General features: G+C 53.9%; 1 protein-coding gene across 5 annotated transcripts in view; it reads left to right on the top strand.

The window, feature by feature from the left end:
* The window catches only part of ERI3 (ERI1 exoribonuclease family member 3), a 121,475-nt gene extending 99,061 nt beyond the window's left edge, over window positions 1-22,414 (top strand). For 3 of the 5 annotated variants that reach the window (XM_004678917.2, XM_004678918.2, XM_012722684.1), the window contains one exon: window positions 21,878-22,414. In XM_004678917.2, coding sequence (XP_004678974.1) covers window positions 21,878-21,960 — 83 coding nt within the window. In that variant the 3' untranslated portion in view covers window positions 21,961-22,414. The remainder of the gene's footprint in view (window positions 1-21,877) is intronic. The other 2 variants (XM_012722685.1, XM_012722682.1) reach the window with 1 other exon arrangement.
* Window positions 22,415-22,656: the final 242 nt, after the last annotated feature.

Below are 22,656 nucleotides of genomic sequence, written 5' to 3'. Positions count from 1 at the left end.
CTGTGCCTGGAGTATTTGTGTTGGGAAGGAACTAGAGGAGAAACAGGCTTTGAAAGCCAGGTGAAAGGGTAAAGTTCTAAGAGACTGAGCTTCGTGAGTGAGCGCGCAATGGCGTCAGGGCTCTGGTTGAGAACCGAGGCAGTCTGTACTGCACAAACCTGATCCTAGCAGGCGCTCAGCAGGTGCCATGGTAGGTGAATGAGCAAGAGAAAGAGTAGGTGGATCAGTGAGGGCATGGGAAGGGGACGAGGACTGCGGGACACCTTGCACTGGGCCAACGCGGAGGAACTCCAGTAATTGAGTCTGAAAGGGCCAGCCTCGAGCTGAGTGGATTCTGTGTATCTGTCCCAAGGTGTGTTGGTGAGGGAAGGGTTTCCTTGTTTGCTGTCTCCTGGGACTCCGGTGCCCCTTGTATCGGTTTACACCTGTGGGCTCTGTGTGAGAGCCCATGAAGTGGTCCCTCCTTCAAAGAAGAGTTTCTATCTGGATGGGTGCCAGGGTCCAACCCAAGGTGGTGAGTGAAGTGGCATAAGGCCTGTGGGGCTACCGCCAGAGCCCTTTGACCTGAGGCAAGGGACAGTGCTGCTGCCTCTTTGGGCTGTTGGGAAGGTTGGGTAGCATCACCTGTGAAAAAGGCCTGTGCAGTGTCTGGCACAAGTGGGTGCTCAGGAAACCCTTCCCCAGCCCACACCCAAGGCCTCCCCGGGGCACTAGGTCTTTGTATCTTTGAATGAAGAGGGCTGCCCTGCCAGCTCCTGGCTGGTGCTGAGGTATGGGTGAGGGTGCTTGGAAGGAAGGGAGGGTGCAGGGCATTAATTGGGCTGAGAGAGGCGGGAGGGGAGGCGTGGGTTTTGAGCAGTGAGGTTAATGGCCCTCGCGCCAAAGAGACAGCTTTAATGAGCTTCAGCTGGCGGTGCCCCGAGTTACTGTGCGTGCTAAAAGGGTCGCGCTGTAAGAGTTTGATGTGGACTGTTTTCCAGCCCTGGGGTCAGGGGTCAGCTCCTGTCACTGGCCACTCAGGCTGGTCCTCAGTGACATGGTGCTAATTAACTGTGTGAGGAGCTGGCAGCCTGGAATGGGGAGTGGTATGTACCTCGGTGGGGGCTGAGGCGGCATTGGAGATGTGCTGGCCAAGGGTTCTCCCAATTCCACAGTGTAGCCATCTCCAGGAGCTTCTTGAATGTCCCACAATACCACGGCAGGGGTAGTGGCTCTGTGGGCAAATCACTGATGACCCTCGGCCGAAAGGGACCCCTATAGCCTCTTTCTGAGGTGTGTGGGAAGCATTGGGCTGATGGCGGTCGGGCAGGGATATCCAACTGGAAAAGGGGAACAGGCCCACTGGGAAGGCTTTACATGGTGGAGCTCTTTGAAGGGCAGGGTGGGCATGACCAGAAGAGTGGCCTAGTCAGTTGGGCTTCAATTTGTACAGGGAGGACTGGTGAGAAGAAACCCCCTGAGAGGAAGCCACAGGGGTATGCAGCAGGTGGTGATGAATTCAGAGCCCTCAGTGGCCAGGAGAATAGGAGCGAGGGGCCCAAAGAGTGTTTGCCTTGCACCTTCTGTGTGTCCAGAACTGCGATAGGTATATGAGGAGACAACAGACACAGTGTCCTGTTCCCACAGAGCTCGCAGGTACAATCCTGAGGATGGGGGAACAGCCTGGCCCTGGAGATAGAGGGAAGGGAAGGTTCAGGGCTCTGGGCGGGAAAGAGGTGTCAAGGCTGTCCGCATACCCACTGAGGGAAGGGCTGGCTCTCTTGAGGGAGTGGATTGGCCTTGGGAACATGGCAAAAGGGGCAACGTGGAGAGGATAGTTGATAAATGCCCGTGTGTATGCAGAGCTGCACGTCTGTGGCTGTCAGCAGGCCGTCAGCATCCTTGGTTTGGGCCAAAGGCTCTAGATCAGAGCAGCCTCCTCAGGGGCCTGTGAATGCTGTGTGGTCCTTCCATTTCAGCAGAGGCTCAGCAACACACTCACATTATTTGGGGCACTTTTTGCCAACCGATTTAAATTTCACACCCATCTCACAAAGACAGTCATCATCATTCCCATTTTAGAGACTAGGAAGCTGAGGCTCAGTGAAGTGTCTTGCCCGAGGCAGGCTGCCAGCCGAACTGAGGAGCTAGGACTCACACACAGGCCCCATCTGAGGGCCAAGCCTCGGTTCTTAGCACTCTGCTGGACTGGGAGGCACCTTTTTGGTATCAGGCTTTGTGCTACCAAAAGAGGCAATAAGCAGGGCAACAGACTCACTCCCCTCGTGAAACATAGAGCCTTGACAAAGCTTCCATAAGCGTGGCTGTGGAAGAAAGGAGAGGAGGGTGTCACTGCTTCCGCCTGGCTCTGGTGAACATCAGAGCCAGGACCCTGCAGCCATTGGCTCCCGACCTCCTTCTGACCCTGACAGTTCTTACTCTGTGATTTCCATTTACTTTCCACCTCCTGACCCAGGAAAACCCTACCCATCATGCAGGGCCACCTCTTCTGGGAATCTTGCCCAGCACCCCCAGCCTGAGTGCACAGAATATACCCGTGGGCCCCAGTTACAATCTGCTGAGAGGAGTGACCAGGCCTTACATACCTGACTGGGCAAGACATACTGGGGGGCAGAACCTGACCTTCCTTCCCTGCTCACTTCTTGGAAATCTGCACAGGAAGTGTCAGCAAAATCTCAACTGTTGTTTGGACACAGAGGCCTGGTGGACTTCAGGCTTCGGCTGGTGGAGAGAATAGCTGGAAGCTCCCTGATGTCCAGCAGGGCCCTGCTGAGTCACTCTGCTCCGGGAGTGGGGAGAGTCTCGAGCATGTGCTAAGGCAGGGTGGTGGAGCCCAGACACCTCTGGACTCCCAGGAGCTTGTGGCCCAGCAGAGTTGGCAAGACTGCTGAGCTGACAGGTGGCAGGGTAGGGGCCTGGCCCCAGGGGGGACAGCGCTGGCCTGTGGTCTCCCTGAAAAGTGGGGTGTCTATCAAGAGTCCAGTCAGAGTGCATTAGCTCCGTGACACGGAGCTCATTAGTGCCCGTGAGAGGTGTCACTGCGGGAGAACCGTCGGCTCAGGGAGACGCTGTACCAAAAGGAAGAAAGGACGGTGACAGCCTTTTCTCTGCCGCCTCTGCCGCCACGCTCCCTGGGCTGCCCGCCCTCCTCCTCCTCGTGGGGGGGTGGGGGTGCTGACTAATGAGCTCATCTACTGTGCAGCTTTGCCTTCCCCTGCTTGAAGTTCCCTAGGTCTCTCTGAAGACCTCAGGCCGGATTAGCTCACACCAAACACCAGCCCCCTCTTGCCCAGCAGGGAGTTCCTTCTGATCACCCTGTTCTTGCTACCATCCAAGGGAAAGGGGGTGGTGCCAAGACAGAGGCCCTGTGGAGGGGGAGGGGGCTTTCACCTGCCAAGGCTCAATCCCCTCTGCCTCCTTGACACCATGACCGTGACCACGTCTGCTTCTCTGCTCTGTGCTCGCGCTTCCCAGAGTTGTGGTGGTCTTCACCTTCCCCCTCGCCCCATACCCTGTGTCACCTCATCCTGGCAGTAAGCCCTGTGGTAAGCCCTCGCCCCAAAGCAGGTAACATCTAGATCTGACTCAAGTAGAGGGTTTCAGAGTAGCAAGAGTTCAGTGTATGGACTTCAGACGACCTGAGGATGGTGAAGCATTGACATGAGGTGCCTGCAACCCTGAGAGCCTTCTCCTTGACTGTCCCAGAGAAGTAGATGGGTACATTGCCCCTCGCCTGTCGCCTTCAGGGCTGAGGGGGAAGAGTTAGCACAGCTGCCTTGTAAATGGGGGACAGGGGCAGCTGGAATTCATGCTACTGCCTCCCAGACCCCGGCTCCTCTCTTGTTCTTGCTGGCACTGCCCAGAGAAAGCGAGGGGTTGGGAGATGGATGGCCACAAGAAGGGGTAACGCCTGAGGCATCCAGGCACTGACAGGGTCTCCCCTGGCCTGCTTGAAGACTGCTGAGGAAGAGGGGTTCTCACCCCTTCCTCCCTGAACTGGCACCCTTGGGGCCCAGGGACATCTGAGGAGTCAGTCTCTGCCAGATGCCAGGCTCTGGTCTGCAGCAGCAGTCACTGATGGAAGAGTGGATAACTGGATGGACAAGCAGCTGACGGATGGAGAAAGGTTCTAGTGTTTGTACGTATGTGCTCTGTCTATGTGTCTATGTGATGCATCGGGAAGTACAATCTTTGTTTCCCTGCCTTCCTAGCCCCGGGCAGGCCTGGCCTCCCCTTGTCTCTCTCTGTATCTCCTGTCAAACCATCGCAGACGTAAATGACAAAGAAATCAGAAAGACAGATCAATGCCGGCCAAATTAGCACTTGCAGATAGACTGTGCGGGGATGTCAGCGCCCTGACCCCTGGTGATCTTGCAGCCTCCTCTGCTGATATTATGCAAATTGCATCCATCTGGCAGGACCTGCGTGCTGGCTACTCCTACTCAGAGGAGTAATGGACTGGGGGGCTGGGTGGGAGTGTTGGAGCAAGAGTCGTCGGAGTGTGTGCGTGTGTGAGCATGTGCTTGAGTGTGTGAGAGTGTGTGTGTGGTACCCACCAAGCACTGGGCGGTGATGGAGTGATTGACAGGGCAGATAAGGGCCTGCATTGGATTCCTTTGGGCTGGGGGATTAGGAACAGCCACAGATGGGAGATAACTGGACTTCATTTCAGTTTATTTTCCTCCTTATCCCCTCTCCCCACCTTCACTCCCCGAAAAGCACAATCTCTGTAGTTTGCGTTTTCATCAATATTTGCAAGTCATTACCACTGGTTTAAGGTGAGAGACAATGTCAGGGCCCAGACCAGGCCAGCTCCTCCCCCAGCCTGTACAGGTCTGGTACCCTGAGAATGAATATCCGGAGCAGCACAGTCAGCCCCCACGCCAGTGGTGTCCACGGCCTCCCCTCCTCCCAGGCCCATAGTCCCCATGGGACAATCTGCCGCACAGACCAGTCGTCCTGACCTAGTGTGATGGGGCAGTCCTTGAGCTGGACCCCTGCCCCACCCACCTGATGCTGGTGTACAACGTGCCTGTCCCCAGAGCTTAGGCTCCAACACAGGGTGTCTGCCCCTGGCATTAGCTGTGCCCTTGGGAGCTGCTCTTCCTCTTGTGCAGGGCCTTCCTCCCACCTTTGACACTGTTGACCCGGGCCCAGACCCTAGGTGGGTCCAGGCAAATGACCTGTGGAGATGGGAGTTTGTTTGGTCTGGTCTGACTTCCCTATCAACACCTGCTGAGTACCAGCTGTAGAACGGAGGACTTTGCATCTGTTATTCCATTGAATTCCCAAACCCCGCAAGATGGGCGCTGTATCTTATTTATGTGTATGTGAGGAAACTGAGGCTCCAGAACTTGTTTTTCACCCAAGGCTACAAGGAGGTGGGAGAGCCAGAATTTAAATGCGTGTCTCTTCACCAGCCTCTTCTGCTTCAGTGCCACGCCACCGCGCCAGACACAGCCCTTCACGCCCAAATCTATTTAAGCGAACCATCCTTGGCTAGCAGGCAGATGAGTTCCTTCAGCTCCTAGCCTCCGAACACAGACCCTGACCCATACCAGGCCTCCTGCAGGGCTGAGCCAGACGGAAGGGGACAGGATTCAAACACAGCCCGCCTCAAGAGCCGCGTGTCTGAGACAATTGGGCTGTCGCAAAAAGGACACACAGAGGACAGAACACACCCGCTGCTGAGCCAGCCCAGGGATGTGTCATAGCATGTGGCATCCAGGCCCCTGCAGCTCCTGGGAGGAGCTGGGGCAGCTCCGGCCGGCCAGCCAGCCAGCGTGGCTGAGGGGCTGGCTGTCCCAGGGGCCCCTCCAAAAGTAGGTCCCCACTGAACCCTCCCACTAGGCAGGGTTGGGAGCTGGGAGTGCTAGGGACATGTCCGGGGACACATGTGCAAGGGGAGCTTGTCCTAATGAGGAGAACATGGCTGCTAGTTAGGCGAGGGGCGGGCGGGGAGCTACAGAGCTGATTGAAGGCAGGGGCAGGGGTCAGACAATTAGGCCCAGATCCGGCCGTTTGATGTGAGTTCTGAGACCTCAAAGCCTCCCTTCAGCCCGCTCGCTCCACTCCCTCCTCTCCCTCCTCTTTCCTTTCTTCTTCTGCCCAAAGGCAGGAAGGATGGAAACGCTTATACTCACAGTTACTATTATTAAACTCTGTGGCAGACCAGCCAGGCCCCAGGACTCCTGCCCACAGGGGGCACCCCAGGCCCCAAGGAGACTCCTTGGCCCCAGGGGGAGCATCTGGCCAGCCAGAGGGCAGGGATGTGGTGAGCCCCAGGGCAGGGTAAGACTGCTGCCTCTCTCTGGCTTTGGCTTCTGAGGGTGAGTGAGTGGGGCTGCACAGTGGGATTTGGGCTGGGGCTGCCAGGCCACACCCCAGGCCTGCTTTGACCATCACCTCCTGCAGCCACTTAGTTCTTTTCTGTTGTGTCCTGGGGCTGGGGGGTGAGGGTGTGGCTCATTCAAGCGCATCCCCTGGTGCACAAATAGTTGTCTGCAGCATTCACACGAAACCTCGCCCCACAGGATAAAAATACATAGAGCTGCACAGCCCCTGAGTACCGTCACACCTACACGCCAAATCGGTGTCCCCTCCTTCCTGCCCCAGATGTCAAAGCCACACATACCATCACAGGGTCCATCTTTAGTCCCACTCACAGGTCTTGCACAAAGCCTGTTCCTGCTGCAGGGCCCTGGAGCTAAGCCCTTCCCCCAGAGTAACCGAACAGCCTCAGATCTTGTGTCCAGGGCTGGTGGGCATCAGACCCTTCCAGTTCCCCATCCTAGGAAGTAAACCTAGAGAGCTGGTACTGACCAGAGTGGGAAGAAGCCAGATTGGGGGGGCTGTGGAGAGAGGGAGGGTGGGAGCAGAGATAAATGTTAGCTCATTTCTTCCGTAATTAGTTACTCCCTCATCCCCGCGTTGTAATTGTGAACAAGCTGTAATGTTTAATTAGTCTGTAAATGAAACCCCAATTTCATAATGGCCTGGCTGACAGGGCTAAGTGAGCAGCGAAGGAGGCAGACGGGAGGAAACAGGGAGGGCCCTCAGAGGGGAGGGCAGGCTCGTGGGATCACCTCTCCTCCTCAGCCCCAGCCTGGCCTCAAGTGAGGGATGCGTGGCCAGGCCAGTACTTGCACACCCACCTTTAACAGCCTCTCCGTTGGCCCCCTCCTAACAGAGAGCTGAGTGAAGGGGAGGTTCCAAAGCGTCCTCTTCTCCCCTCCTCACCCCCCTTCTTTGGTTAGGACACCCAAACACTGTCCAACCTAGATGCTTCCAGCTGGAGAAGCTGACCCACCTTGTAACCTCCGCCAGCCTGATGGCATCTTGTCCAGGTCCAACCTTCCCCCCCTCCCAGAGTCGCCCTACTAAGAAGCCTTTCCTTGACACCTGGCCTTGCGAGCTGGTCCTCCCGGAAAGAGCCACGACAGGCAAAGGATAGGCCCCTCCCCTTCCAGTCCTGCTGCTTAGGGATCCTGCACCCTGGCAGTGCTGACACCCCTTGGCCACACCTTCCCCTCCGTAGGTATCACTGCAGCTGTGATAAACCGGAGCTGCCACAGGGGGGAGCCCCTGGCCCCACTGCTGCCTCATCCTTCTCTCCCTGTCTCCCCCACAACATCCTCACCGCCTGCACACGCCCCCACCCCGCCTGCCGCAGCCATAAATCTCAATTTACGAGGGTGGCTCTGGTGGGGGAGGGAGGCAGCGCCGCTAATGACGACTCCTCAGCCGGATTTTTCATGTTGCACAGTCATAAATTTTTAAGAACAGCATGGGCAGCACGTTAGCGAGTTATCGAGGCTGCCTCCGTGCTAGCTGCCCAGCTCCCAGAGAGCAGAGACCCTGCAGGACGGAGGCAGCTTTGGAGAGAGGGTGGGGCCTGGCCACAGGACAAGTGTCAAGGCAGGGATAAGGCTGGGTCCACAGGCGGTCAGGTGAGGCTCTGCCCAGGGCCAGTGGGTGTTAGGTGCTGCCAGAGTTGCTGGGAGCCAAGGACAGGCACATGGGTGGGATCCAGCTTGTGGGCACAGAGACCATGGCGTTGGGAGCGGCTGATGGATGCCTCTGCTCCAGGACTTGACACTATGATGTACGGGGAGCCTGGAGACATATGGATTTTCAAAGTGGCCACTTTGAATAGAATTACAAACCCTGACCATGTGCACAGGGAGGCCTGTGCCCTGGCAGAGCTGTACTTGGTTCACAAGCCAGGTGCCTTTTAGCACTGTTGTGGGGAATGAGGGTCCCTGGAGCCACTGAAGCCAATCCCTGGGGTGGGCCCAGAGAGGTGGCCAGTCTGCGCATGTGCTGGAGCCTGGGGCCCTGCTGACCACATTCTGGTTAAGGCTCTTCACGTCCACGCAGAGTGGTCCTGGGTAAGTCATTTACCAGCCCAGGCCTCTGTTTCTTCTTCTTTAAAATGGACCTGAATATGTTCCCTGCCTCTCAGGCTTACTAGGAGGATGGAAAAGCTCTTGCATTTGAAAGTACTTTACAGCCCCAAGGACGAGTTAAGTGTCTCTTTAAGTCTCTGAGAAAGTTTTGTGGGGAGTGATTGGAGGGGGAGGTCTTTGTGGAGATGGTAGGCCTTCACTTTTACTTGGCCATTCACTCAGAAGGTGTTTGCTACGGTCTTCTGGGTGCCCAGTCCAGGTCTGGAGGTTCCTTGTTGGGTGGTAACGTGATCACCTTGACTGAAGGTAGGTCAGTGTTCCCAGCACTTACTGATTTCCGTCCCCCGTCCACCATCCCCAGTCGTACCCCCACCCCACCCCCCAAGCTCTGGCCTGCATGGTTATACCTAAGCCTCAGCATGCCCACACGCCCATGCAGGCCCCTCCCTGGCTCCCAGACTAAACGCTCACCTGAGTTTCCCAGTCCGTGTGGTTGAGGGATCCATAAACACAAAGTCAAGAAACCAGATGGCATTCAATACCGCAGAGGTGGCGTGAGTGTGTTGTGCCAGGTATCAGGATGACTCCATGGTGACCTCCTGCGACAAATGCTGGTCACTTAGGGAGAGAGCAGAGCATCTCTGGGCCTCGCTGCCCCTTAGGCCACTCTCCTCCTGCTCCCTGCACAATGCCTTCCCTTGTTTCCTAGAACCTGCCATGTCTTCTCTCACCAACTCACCTTCCGACTCCCAGACTTAGTCACGTCCTTCCTCTGTGTACCCCCACAAAGCCCCCTGTACTGCCCCTGTGCACATTCTGGCATGGTCCTAATGAAGAAGTAAGTTGTTTGATGCCTCTCTGTCCCACTAGAGTGCAAGCTCCCTGAGGGCAGGAACTTAGGTCCGTTTTGTTCAGCATGTCTCCCCAAAGCATAACCTAGTGTCTGCCTCATGTAAGCAGATAGGAAATAAAATGTGTTGTTTAGAATTGAGTTAAATCAAGTTGAGATAGCCCTGACCCACCCCTGGGTGCCAGGGCAGGGGGAGGTAGCTAGGGAAGTGCCTGGAGCTGAGGTGGTTCCCATTAGTCCTCATGATTAATTCACAGCCACACTGTGATGGAGTGGGCTTGTCCCCAGTCAGCGCCTCCGCTGGGGCCCACCTGTTAGCGACAAACAAACAAAGGGGATAAATAATGCATTGGGAGCTGAGCCAGGCAAGGCGGCGGTATTGAAATTAATAGGGATTAGCTGAGCAGCTTGAGGATGAAATATTTACCAGGTGGGACTGGGCTTAGGGAGGGCAGCCTCCCTCCAGAGTCCCTCAGCTTAGCCAGGCCCTTCTCCAGGGCATCACTGGTTAGAATCAGGGGTCCTCAGTACCATGACTGCCTCAGTTGCCTTGGTTTATGGGCCAGGCTGGCCAGGCTGCTGAGAGCCCATCTACCAGTCCCCTGACATGGCAAGTCTTGGGGAAACCAGGACACTGGGAAAGCGTGGGGATAGGGAAGGGGCAGGTGGCCCCCGCACTTTGGAAGTTGGGGGCAAAGAGTAGGATGGACTTCTAGGACCTGGGCATGCCAAGACTTTGGTGGCATAAGTCCAGGCTGGAAGTTTACCTGCGATCTTCATGTATCTCACCCTCCCCTCTCTTCCCCTGCCTCCTCTCTTCCACCTAATGCATATTTACTGAGCAGGTAACTAGAGTGCTTCAGAAGCTGTGGTCTAGTGTGTTAGTAGGGGGGAGGGGGTGACCGAGGCATTAACAATGGGAACATTGGGTGCCATGGGAATATAAAGAAGGGGTTCCTGACACAGACATGTGCCTAGGTGAGGCACCAGGGAGCCATAGCAAACCTGGGAAGAAGGGGGAGCTCCAGTGGAGAAGTCAGGGCAGTTTTGCAGGCAAAAGGAAGAGTTTATAAGAAGCAGAGTGATAGAGTCTGAATTCCATGGTCCAGCAGTGGAGTGAGAAAGGTAATCCGGGCACATCCCCAGAACTTTATAAAGACGTTTGGACACTATTTTGGGAGCAGTGATGTCCTGTGGTGGTTACTTGTTTAATCAACTCCAACATTTTACTCCCAGCTGATTTTACATTTGCAGCAAAGTTTCTATGTATCTCTTACCCAGCTTCCCCTGAGGCTAGCACCTTACACGCACAGCGCACTTGTCAGCACTGGGAAACCACCATTGGTACCCTAAACCAAGGCCTTACCTGAATTTCATCAGCATTTCCACTCATGTCCCTTTTCAGTTCCTGGGGTCCTTAAAACGGTATCACCAGATTTGTGGCTCAGGTAGAGGAGGTTGGTGGGGCACTGTGTCCCCTTGGTGACAAGTGATGGTGGTACCCCAGATGTGGGTGATAGACATGGGGATATGCTTAGAAATTAGTGGAGGGTGTGATGACCACAGTGGGTAGGGAGGGCATAGAGCGGGCAGAGGGCAGTGGCAGCTCTGAGCATTCCATGGCCTGGGGCAGCCAGGAAAGGTGTGGGGAGTGGGGTGGAGGAAGGTTGCCGGGAAAGGGGTGTCTCTGAAACCAAAGGAAGGGTTTCGAGGAATGGGCTGTTCCACTGGGTGGATCTGAACCAGAAAGCTCCACTGGGCTTCTCCCCACAGGCGTCATACTGCAGTGTAGGGGATGAAAAAACAAGACCGGGAACATTAACTCTGGAGTTTGTTCAGGGAGAAGAGATTGGGAGCTAGTCAAATGGAAAAGGGAGTTAAAGGGAGTTTGTTTTTAAAGAAGGGAGGTTTAACACATTATATGCTTAGGTGAGGAAACCAGTGCAGAAGGAAAAATGAAGTTACAGCGGGAGGATGGGTGGGAGGAGGTTACTCAGGATAGAAACCTGAAAGGCCATAGGGTTGGACCCCAGAACCCAAGTTTGGAGGGATGGGCTTTAGAAGTGACATCAAGACACAAGAGGACAGCTCCCCTCTTGTCAGGCTGAGAGGACAGGTACAGAGAGCAGTTTCTGGGCCTCCTCTGAAGTAGGAGACAGGATCGTGTGGGTGGGGAGGTCAGGTGGTGTTGGTTGGGATAGGGATGTGAGATTTGTGGAAAGTGGAGAGAAGTCGAAATTGTCATGAGGGAGAAAAGGAGATAGTGACGGGTAGGTTTATTCACGCAATTGAGATCTTAAGGACTGTAATTTTCTAAGGTCCACGAATCTCTATGCTTACAGTGTTCTCTGTTCACACTCAACCCAGGAGGCAGGCAGAGAGAAAGCAGAATTTAGTTTTTTCCAACGAAGGGTGATGGAAGAAAAAAAGGCAAGTTGAGAATTTTGACGATGGCTTCAAAAGCTAGCCCATGTAATCCAAGACCCCAGTGAGAAGCCTCAGTCAGGTTGCTAGGGCAGAAATACTAGGTGTTAACCGCACCCCCGCTCCCATGCCCGTCACCCTTCTTTCTCTCTAACTAGGACTCTGTGTAGGTAGGACTGCAGTGTGTGCTCAATTAAGGCCACTTTTTAAATGTTCTCATATGGCTAAATAGGATTGTTTGAGTGCTGGCCAGTGAGATAAAAAGAAAAATGTTGTGTTGGACCACCAGGAGCAATAATGAGGAAAGTGACTTCGATGAAAAGTGCATTGTGCTTGCTTTTTCCTTCTTCCCCTCCTAAAGCATCGCTGTGATGATAGGCGTGCAGCAGCCATTTTGAACCATGAGATAACCTGGAAGTTGGAAGCAACAGAGTGAGGAGAGCAGGACAGAAAGACGTCTCCAGTGACCTTGTGTTAACTTAGGTTGCAAACTGCGACTAAAAGTCAAACTCAAAAAACCCCTTTCTTGGTAAAGCTGTGTCTCCTTTCCTTTCTGTGTTCTCTTGAGCTTCCATCTAAACTTGACTGTTTGCCTTTTTAGTAGCAGTCTGCCACCTGAGATACATTAGGAAACAACCTGACCAAATGTTTCAAGAGCGTATAACAAGGATGACCAGCAGCCTGAAGAGCAGTGTCTTCTCACCCTTTTCCCAGCCTCCCCATCTGGCCAAGTTTACATGATAGGTCCCTTTGTTGTGTCATTCCCTTTCCTGCCTTCCCATCCAGTGTCAGCGTTCAGCTACGAGGTGAAAACCCAACTTAAAATACCTTAATAAGGGGAATAGTTACCTCACAAGTCTTTGAGGGTGGCAGGTCCTGGAGTTGGTTAACTCACCCTCAGCAGTAGCAGTAAGGGGCCAGGTGTCTTCCATTTTTCTGTTCCTTTATCTTCAGCTTGTGCTTCGCAGGCTAACTGCCCTCCAGCCGGCCTCTGGAGTCCCAGCCACATGTGCAGACATGGAAGCATGCAGCAGAATGTTTTCCTCTCGTGCTTCTCTTCTCACGGAGAACTTTTCCTTGGAGATCTTTCAGCAAACTTACTCAGATCTCAGTAGAGGAGATAAGGCCACCCTAAACCAATGGCTGACTGGCAAGGGGGATAGATAAGCTCCCCACAAGTGGCTCCGACCACAGAGGGTTCACCCTGGTCACATGAAGGAAGACAGGCTACCAGCTTAGATAGGCAAGTGCAAGTGGAAAGAGAAGAAAGCGGAGACAGGAGCAGTGATATATAGGAAGAGGATTGAGGTTTGAATGGTTTCAAGGTCCCAGTGAGCTGAAAGAAAACCTATATTATTGTCAGCAGCTAGGGCTATTTGAATTGAATATTTCAGAGGAAGAGTAGTGGAGGATGTTAAAAAGGTGGAGGGTGTGACTGGAAATGGGATACAAGAGAGGTGGGCATTAGTGCTGAGTCAAAGAATGAAGAGATTGGCAGGAAGGTTCGCAAAAAGACAGGATGCAGAGGCTGTGGCAGGCAGGAAGGGGTGCAAAGGCATCAGAGAGGCTGTAGGCGCAAGGCTCCGGCCATGACTCAGGTGCCCAGGGTAGCACAGGCAAGGAGCCTAACCCTGTACCCAGCATCCCCAGTTTGGAAAGAATCTGTCCTGGTTGGTCAGGCCATCTGGAAGGTCCATCATTTTGGAGCCACTCAGTGACCGCCCTGAAGACAGTCCCCTGGGAAACCCCTAGAGACAGGGTAAGTGGACACTTGTTTGGGGCAGAGGTGGCTGCCAGGTGTGGCAGCTCTTCACCCCTTCCCCTCGCCCCTCCCTGGCTCAGCCCCTGTACCTGGGCCTGTCTTCTAGCCCTTCTTGCTATGGCATCCCAGAGCCAGGAACAGGGTGAGGCTTCCTGGCCCCTCTACCTGGATAGGCCTGGCAGGGACGCGTGGGGGGAGGCGGGCATCCACAGTAATGGCCAGAGCAGCCGCCCTGTTACTACGGCGTATTTCACTTTTAATTCTGACATATAATGTAATGATCTTTTTTAAGGCCCGATGATATTATCTGCCTGACTAGATTATTGAGTCTTCATCATCTCCAGATAAATTTATGGCCAGGACGAGGCTCAGGATTTATCATCAGTCAATAGAGCTCGATACTCTAACAAGGCGTGTAATAAGATATACATATTTAATGATCCAAGGGGAGGAGCGCTAATGGGAGCCCAGAGTGAGTGGCCCACGGGCTGCCATCGCTGTCGAGGCGTGGATGTGGTCTTTGCCCCGAGGCCCCCAACTCTGGCCTTTCCCAAGACTGCCTCAGTCTCCCCCTGAAGCAGAGGCAGACAGGGAAGGGGAGAGGTGGCCCGAAGGCCAGTGTCAGAACTGGCGTCTAGGTGTCTTCAGCCCAAAGGGCATACTCACCCCTCTGGGGAACCCCTCTCCCTGCTTTGGGGCCTTGGAGGAGTAGGGGTGTGCTCAGACCTGTACACCCGGGCCCCTGAGCATTAGGGTGGGCCCACAAGGGGAGGGAGTGCCGGAGCTGCGTGCCCAGGCCGCGCTGATGGTGACGGATGGTTTTTCATTACCGCCTCTCAGGTCCTGCCCGCGCCCTGTGTGGAAATTCTATTTATTCCCTAATTTGTAAAAATTCCCTCTTTATCTGATCCCAATCAGGGCGGGGTAATTGGCTCTCTGGGGCAGCGGCTGGGGTCCTTGATGAAGAGCTATGTGGATGTACCCAGCCCGGCCCCCGCCCGGCCCGCCACCAGGGCCCACAATTAATAATGATTTGCAAATGGCAGACAAGCAATAACACAGAAAGATGTGGCGTCCGCGCTGCCTCTTCATTTCCTCCCCTCGCAGATATAAATGGCCACAGAACAAAAACCCAGCACTATAAATTCTGGAATTAGTTATTCACCGGGATAAATGGGGCCTGGAGCCGCCAGCCCCTCTCGCAACACCCTGCTTGCCTGGCTTTCCCTCATCAGTCTGGCCCAGGTGTGTTGCTCACCTGGCCGGTCTCCTCTGCTCGTTGGCTCCCAGCTCAGCTGTCACCACTCTTTCTGGCCTTCCTTCTGTGGCCCAGAGCTGGGAACGGCCGCCTGCCCCGGGTCTGTGGTCTGCGGTGTCCTCAGCCTCCGCCACTTCTCGTTGACCTCACCGGCTGCCTGACCTGGCTGTGTCCCACTCTGCACTGGGGTTGGAAAGGCGTGGACACGTCCTGCCAGGCCTTGAGTCTGGCGCAGGGCTGGTCTTGAGTGTCTTCGTGGCATCTAGAGCCCACCCAGTCATTTGCCCTGCCTTGTCTAAGCTGGGCTCCTAGTGGCCATGTGTGATGTGACACAAGGAGTTTGATGCTGTGCGTGCTGGTTAGGCTGTTGCGGGGTGTTGGCACAGGCATTCCTGGGCATCGTGCCCTTTCGGCCAGGCGCATCCTCCCCCGCCCCCCAAGTGGCTGTGAGCTGGCGGGTAATGGGCGTGTAATGGCCTCATTTCCATGCCCGGCCTCCAGGAGCGGCGGTAAGTGTTTGATTGCCTTAATTTCCAAACACATCATTATCCCAGCTTTACCAGCGCTTAATAAACACTTTATGAGGATTTTTTTAAAAACATCTTCGGTCCGCATACTTCTCTGAAGTGATAAACTCTAATTAAGTCTAATATTTAAAAATATGGTAATGGTGAGTTGTTTGAATAAGTGGACTGCATTTCTGTAATTTCATTATTACGTAAAACACGCTAATTATTTGGAGCGCGCTTATTACGGAGAGAGAAATCGCCTGCTAATCAAGATGAAATTGCCTTTTCCCCTTATTGTAGAACCACCGTCATCCTTCACCATCAGCCCTGTGGCACCTCCAGGCACCTCAGTGGGGTGGAGGGGGCGGAGGCGAAGGACTGAAAGAAGGGGTCACTTTGGAGTTGAAGCTATCAGGGCCCGGTGTCGGGGGGAGAGCATGGGAACTGTGGTAGCCTTGTCTGCAGGAGAGAGAGTCTGTGTCTCAGAAGGGTGTCAGGTGGCCAAGGTGGCCCTGTCTGGGGGCTCGGGGGATTTGTGGGCTGTCTAGACAAAGAACAGGGGTAAAACAATACTGTGATTGGATATTGTTGAAGCAATAATAGTAACTAACCCAGACACTGTTTTAAGCTCTTCACAAATAAAAGTGCATTTCATTTTTAACAACCCTTTGAGGGAAGCAGTTGTTATTATTCCCATTTTAGGGGGAAAAAAACAGATTCAGTAAAACAGTAATTTGCTTAAGTTCACACAGTGTTAAGTGGTAGAGTCTGGGCTTGAACCCAGAATCTCAGGAAACACAGAGCTCTTCTACAGGTGCAATCCCAACTGCGCTGCCGCGCCCCCTGTCTCTACTGAGTGCCCTGTCTTCCTCCTGAGCGCCACCTGCTGTGGCCCCCTGAACTTCACCCAGTTACTCCTTAAAGTGCTGGCCTCTAGCACTTTCATTTGCCAAATTTAGCAAGTAAAAATATAGGACACCGGTTAGATTCATCTTTCAGATAAGTAGCAAGTAAGTTCTTGGCAGAAGGATATCATGTGTGAGTCGGGGGTATGTTTAACCTGGCAGTCCTACATCAGGCCAATCCAGGCTTGATGCACAGGCCCATTGCTCTCAAGCCACCTCTGCTATAGACAGGAAAGCGAGGCTCTAAGAAAGTCACATACCCAGGGTTCTTCTCTCTCATCCCTATCTGGTTCCTGCTCCTTGTGCTGCTTTCCCCACCCCATCTTTGCTGGTCCCTGACCTGTGAGCTCTGTCCCCGTTCCTCACCGGCTCCTGGAGAGCGATAATAAGGTGTGTAACTAAGCGATGCCTTTTCTGCAGGAGGCCTCAGGTTGTATCCGAATCTTCCCTTTAGGACCCCCTGCCTTGTAGCCCCATAGGTCAGCAGCTAGTCACCCTGCCGCCCCCCACCTCCCCCCAGTGCAGTTTGCCCTTTTGATCATTTCATGTTCATTCTCTTTCCTGGCTCTGACAGACCCATGTATGGGAATTGTGTTCGTGATAGAAATATCACTTTAAAAGGGTGGGGAAAGAGTGGACACTTCAATCAGTGGTGACAGGACAACTTGCTAACCCACTAGGGTAGGAATAAAATTAGGTCTTATATACAAAAATAAATTCCAGGCAGATTAAAAAATAATTGAAAGTGTTAGAAGAAAATAATGGCTTTCTAACAATGCTGGGGTAGGAAAGACCTTCTTAGGCAAGACATAAAGCCTAGAAGCCATAAAGGAAATGCCTGATTTCGTTTATGTGCCCCCTAGGAATCACAGAGCAAGCTAAGTTCATCACAGCCCCAAACCTGCACCTTCTCTGGTTTGCCTTAATGTGAGTGGCACTGAGATCCCAAACTCACTAAGGCTTGTTCATTATATTTACTAAAAATCTCTTCTTCTGTGCACTTCTCCCTATGAATGATATATTTCCACCTGTATCCCCGCCCAGCAATCATTCCTACCCTAACCCATAGTACTATCTGCTCACTGGTGTCTCCACCTTCAGACTTAGCCCTCCCAATCCTCGGTGGTAACTCTGAAACTCAGATCTGGCTCTGTCAAGCCCTTCCTTAAATATGTTAGTGTGTCTTCATCATTCCCAGAATAAAGAAGTTGTAAGCTCTTGAGCTGAGCATTTGGGGATCTTCAGGGTTTCCTATGGTCTGTCAGTCACTGCTGCCCTCACAGCTTCATCTCTTGCCACTCCTCCACTTTTTATTCGTCACACATTTACCCTCCTCCAGAAATGTTCTTGTGCTATTCGCTGTGCTAAGAATATTTCCCCACCTTGGGACCTCCCTGGTGGCACAGCGGGTTAAAGCACAGCACTAAGAAGCTAAAGCCACTTCAGCATGAGTTCCGTCCCCACCCCGGAGGTGACCACATGGCATGGCAGACCTTTCCTGACCCACCCGCTGCTCCCCTCAGCAGTGTACTTCGGTGATCTGCCTGTTCTGCTCCCCACTGTCTCTGGTGAATCCTCTCACTGCCCCTGCACCCCTGGCCTGTATGAATAAATAAATCTTTAAAAAAAAAAATGTTTCCCCACCTTAACACTACCTTGCTGACTACCTTCTCTCACACGCTCTCAACTTTTCCCAGGAGCCCTTTCAGCTCCAGAGACTGGATGAAATGCCATTTCAGTGCCCCACTTGTCTCAGAGCCCTGTTCATATATACCACTTACAGGCCTGTCTCTGAGCTCCTTGAGGACCGGGAGCTAGAGTCTGTGGCCCCACCCTCTGGCCCAGCGAGGCGTGTGTGCTCTTGGCACACAGGTGTCAGTGTGTGTGCTCTCAGTGCACAGGTGAATGGCTCTCTAGAAGCGCCCCTGGGCGTGTTCCCTCCTGAGGATCTGGGCCATGTTTCTTGTCCTCTACTGGAATTCCCAAACAAGTGAGCTGACAGCCTCAAGTGGTCTCACCGTGTCCTAAGCTAACAGCTTTGGGCTAACAGCTGAGCAGATACTTGACTACCTTTGGGTGCAGCCAGTAAGCTTATCCTACCTTGTCAGGTGCCTGCTCACCTCTGAGGGATTTGGGCAGCCACACCCCTCCCATTAAGGTGTTCGCAGTATAAAAATATTTCCAACATTAAGACTATTAATGCCCCAAAGCAGAAGGTGGCCATCAAGTTGATGACCCTGCAGGAACATAGCCTTCTAGAATTTGGAAGTGAGGAAGGCTTACTCTTGGTGGTCTCAATTTTAGGCACACACATACACACACATCCCATTGTACCCCTTCCCCTACCCCATGACAGCCTCAGGTTGGCCTCATTAGCTCAGCACTGAGAGTTGGGGCTGCTGACCCAGGTGGCACGAGGGCTTCAAGCAGAGGACTCTGGGAGGCCATGCTGTCACCAGGTTCTTCCTGCTGCTGGCTCTCTCTAAACTATGGCCTCTTAAAAGCCCCACATCTTTTTCTGTGCTTCTGCCCAATTTCTTCATTTTCTGTGTCATTGACTTTTTAGACTGATCAGCAGTTATCCTCACCCTCCTGTGAAGGCTTCAGGGGCTGAAAAAAGTCTGGGCTAGATGCCCCTGACCAGATGCTATTGACTTGCTAGTTCTTCCCCAAAATGGGTCTCTGTTGTAGTGAACCAGTCGCAACAAACTGGACACCAGAATCCCCAGTAAATAGGGTCAGTAGTCAGTGATTGACAGCTGGTTTCACCAGGTGTGCTGGCCCCTATGTCATCTGTGCTGTGGACTACATGGTACATACTTTCTCACCACTGGGCCAAGCGGTCTTTGAACCAATGCAAAGACGTGTGGGCTGGGCACTCTCCCTGTGCAGCTGGCACAGTCACAGGGAGGTGGTATCCATTATCACCCTGGTGAGAAGCCCACATTCAGCGAAAGTAAGCCCTTGCTACAGATCACATGGCCAGGGGGTGAAGCTAAGACTAGAAACAGTTCTGACTCCAAAGTCAACAGTCAAGTGACTGTCTCCTTGACAGTGCAGTTTGGGGGCTGGGGCTAAAGAGAGGCAGAGGTGAGGTCAGAGACCTCCCTTTGTACAGGGCCTTTCGCCATATGAAGACGAGGCAAAGGGAGCCAGCCACTTTAAATCTCAATGATTTAAAGAGAAAAGGAGACGATCAGGTTTGTCCAAGAAAGATCCTGTTGGCTATAGAATGGATTAGAAGGAAAAGAAAGTGCAGTCTGGAGTAATGGGGGGCTGGGATGAAGGCAAGTGAATGATGAGACAGAATAGGAAGATAAAATCTAGAGTTATTGACTAATGTGGGGATTGAGGTAGAGGACAGCTGTCAAGTCTAACTCAGGTTTCTTGTTCGGGCATTTTGGGTGCCATTCACTGGGAGTGAAGAAGCTTGTGGGAGAAAATTGATGTTCTTGGATGTTTTAAGTTAATATGTACATGCACACACCTGTGCACACACAGTAGAAGATGTTCCAGAGTCATCTGGGTATGTGGTCTAGAGCTGGGGAGAGATGGTAATCTCTGGAGGTGGCTGAAGCTCAGGATGCAGGTGTTGCCAGCGGTGTGTAGGACGGGGAGAGGTCAGTAATAGACTGGCACGTGGACCTTCTCCCGATTCAGGGCCGGGCAAGGTGGGAGGTCAGTGCTTGCCCACTGGATAGCTGGGGGTGAGGTGGGGGCAGGGGGATTGGCAACATTCACTTGGGCCGGGGGAGGCAGATTGAGCGATTTGTCCAGCAATGAGGGAGGAGCCCGATGAAGTCAATAGAAAACTAATTTTCTTTTCTGCTGGAAGAAATGAGGTGTGTGGCCGCTGGGTAATTGCAGATAACGAGGGGACTTATTCTTAATATGCACAGCGGCCATGGTCCCCAGAGTACAGGAGACAGGAAGAATTGGAGGTACCCTGACAAGGCCAGACTTACTTGGAAAGAAAATTACCCTGTCGTAGTCTCCTGGAAAGCGCCATCACAGCTCCTGGGCCCTGTCATAAGCCCTTCCCCCTCCCAGAGCCCTTCCTGTCCCATCTGCACCCCAACCCTCCTGCCTAGCTCTTTCTACCCCACTCCCCGTCCTGTCAACTGCTAGTTCCTCCTGTCACAGCCCCCTCCACCCCTACCCCCACAGCACAGGCACACACTAAGGGAGACAAATGACGGGGCCTCAGCTGAGCGGGGCGCGTGTCCGGCCCATAAACCACGGGGATGGGTCACGTCTGGAGTTGCCATGGTCGCCACTACCCACCCATCTGTCTTCCCACTGTTCGCTTCAGACCAGTCCTCGTGGCTTCTTGAGTCCCCGGAGAAAAAAGGTGTCCCTGGATCTGGGTCCTGGCTTACCTCTCCATGCCCACATCCTCCGTGTTTATATTCATGTTGGGACCCTGCTGACTTGTCTGCCCTAAGCAAGGTCTGCAGAGCTGGTGTCTGGCCACCACTAGCCTTGGGCCTACCAGAAACCTCTCCAGCTCCACAGCCCTCTCTAGCTTTCGTGGATCCTCATTTCTAGTCACAGGTTCTGGGGAGGGTTGGGTTGGAGGGTTTGTTGCAAGGGTTGTTAAACCTTGAGATAAAGGCCTTCTGACCCCAAACTGACCTTACCTCCACCACCAGCACCCTCCCACACACACCTGATTATGCTTAGTGTACAATACTGCAGTTGCACAGCCCTGAACCCATGACCACTGGCACACATGAGGCTGTGGTTACCGCCCAAAAGCATCTATAGGAGGTGGGAGAGGGGTGCAAAGAGATGGTGTCTGTTCTCAGCAGAACAGAAAAGCCCAGGCACGTGGGCGTTTCAGTCCTAGACTTTCTACAGTGGGAAAAGCTTGGCAGCTGCACCTCCTGCTGGTGGTGGTGAAATAAGGCCTGGCCAGCGTGCAAGGTGCTGAGGCCTGAGTGCCTGTCCCTGTGGCACCAGGGGTCCGGGACAGGTCTGAGCATGGTTTCTCACAGGAATCAATACTGGGGTGTTGGACAGGATCTGACAGCCACAGACACGTTTAACCAGCTTGGGGCCTGCTGGAGTAGGAGAGGCAGTATGCGGCTGAGGCACACAGGCGTGTCTGTAGGAGGCTACTGGGCAGGCCATTAGGCAGCGCAAGCCTGGACTGCCCAGGCAGGCTGCTGTCAGCACACACAAGCCAGGGGCCCTGGCAAGTATGTCCCAAGGGCCCTGGCCTGGAAGTGCCAAGGCTTGTGCCTGGTGACCAGTGATTACGGCCTGGGCCACAGCCACACACATGCAAGTGCCGGCAAAGTCACCCTGGCCGTGGGTGTGATGAATGGCAGCACAGTAATGAAATGGAGACATCAAGGCGGGTGGCGGGAAGACGGAGTGTGGCGGACAGGCCGTCCCCACGCGGCGGCAACAAGAAGGATCGCCCAGCGGCCAGGGGCCGTCAAGGGAGAAATTACACATTTACTCTGCCTTTTTCTTACTGCGACGGCGCCCATACATCACCGCTGGGGCTGGGGCGGGACACACCGGCCAATTTCCAGCATGAATTATGGGACTGAGAAGCAGAGACCAGGATGCCTGCTGGCCCAGCATCACCTAGCCCAACCTGAAACTGGAACTGCTGCCACCAGGGGGTGGGTCCCCTTGTCCAGCGCTTGTTGCCTTCTGACTCTGGCCCTGCTTCACCTCCCACCCGTGTGAGCATGTGCAGGCAGAAGCATCTGGGGCCCACCTAAATGTCTTCTTTTCCTCTTTTTAGATGACTGCAAGAACATTGCCAACATCATGAAGACACTCGCATATCGAGGCTTCATCTTCAAGCAGACATCAAAACCATTCTGATTGGCCGAGGACAGGATGGGGCAGAACAGGGTAGCGCTTGGTCCAGCCCAGGACCCTCCTCTCCCTCATCAGAGGGGAAAAGGGAGAGTGGCACAGCTCTACATCCAGAATGTCCCCCAGCCTGGGCTTGTGCCCTGGGTAAGGGCTTGGCCACTTGGCCCCTCTGGAGCAGACATTTTGTGGCCCCACCCCACCCCACCCCTCAATTTCACTATCAGCCCCTCCCACTGTGGGCCTGGGCTTGGGGGACCCAGGCACTCACTGCCTCCTCCCTGGTACACAGGCTTCTGCTGGGGCCACCGAGCCCCCCTGTGCCCCTCCCCATCCGTAGTGCATGGTGTGTGGTGCCCCCAGGGCTCCAGGATGGATCAGGCCCCATCTTATGTCTACCCCCACCCCCACTGTGAACGTGCCACTGAATAAAGTCGGGGAAATGAGGCCCTGGGCGTGTGTGGACCAGGTGGATGCTGGGCCTGACACTCAGAATGCTGGGGAGAGAGCAAGCCCCAGGCTGTTCTCTACACAAGGCCACCAGTGGGACTGGCAGTCACCGGAGACTCACTGGGCATGCCCAGGGCCCGAGGGGCTATCTGAGCATAATGCTGTGTTCACAGCTGCTGGTTTCTGAGGCCACTGCGATGCAAAAACACTGTGAATGTAGAACCATTCCCATGTACAGGTGTTTGGGCTAAACTA

The sequence above is a fragment of the Condylura cristata genome, unplaced genomic scaffold (genome assembly GCF_000260355.1).
Source record: "Condylura cristata isolate star-nosed mole 26May11 unplaced genomic scaffold, ConCri1.0 scaffold00008, whole genome shotgun sequence".
In the NCBI taxonomy this organism is placed as follows: Eukaryota; Metazoa; Chordata; class Mammalia; order Eulipotyphla; family Talpidae; genus Condylura; species Condylura cristata.
This window is presented reverse-complemented; position numbering and strand designations above follow the sequence as displayed.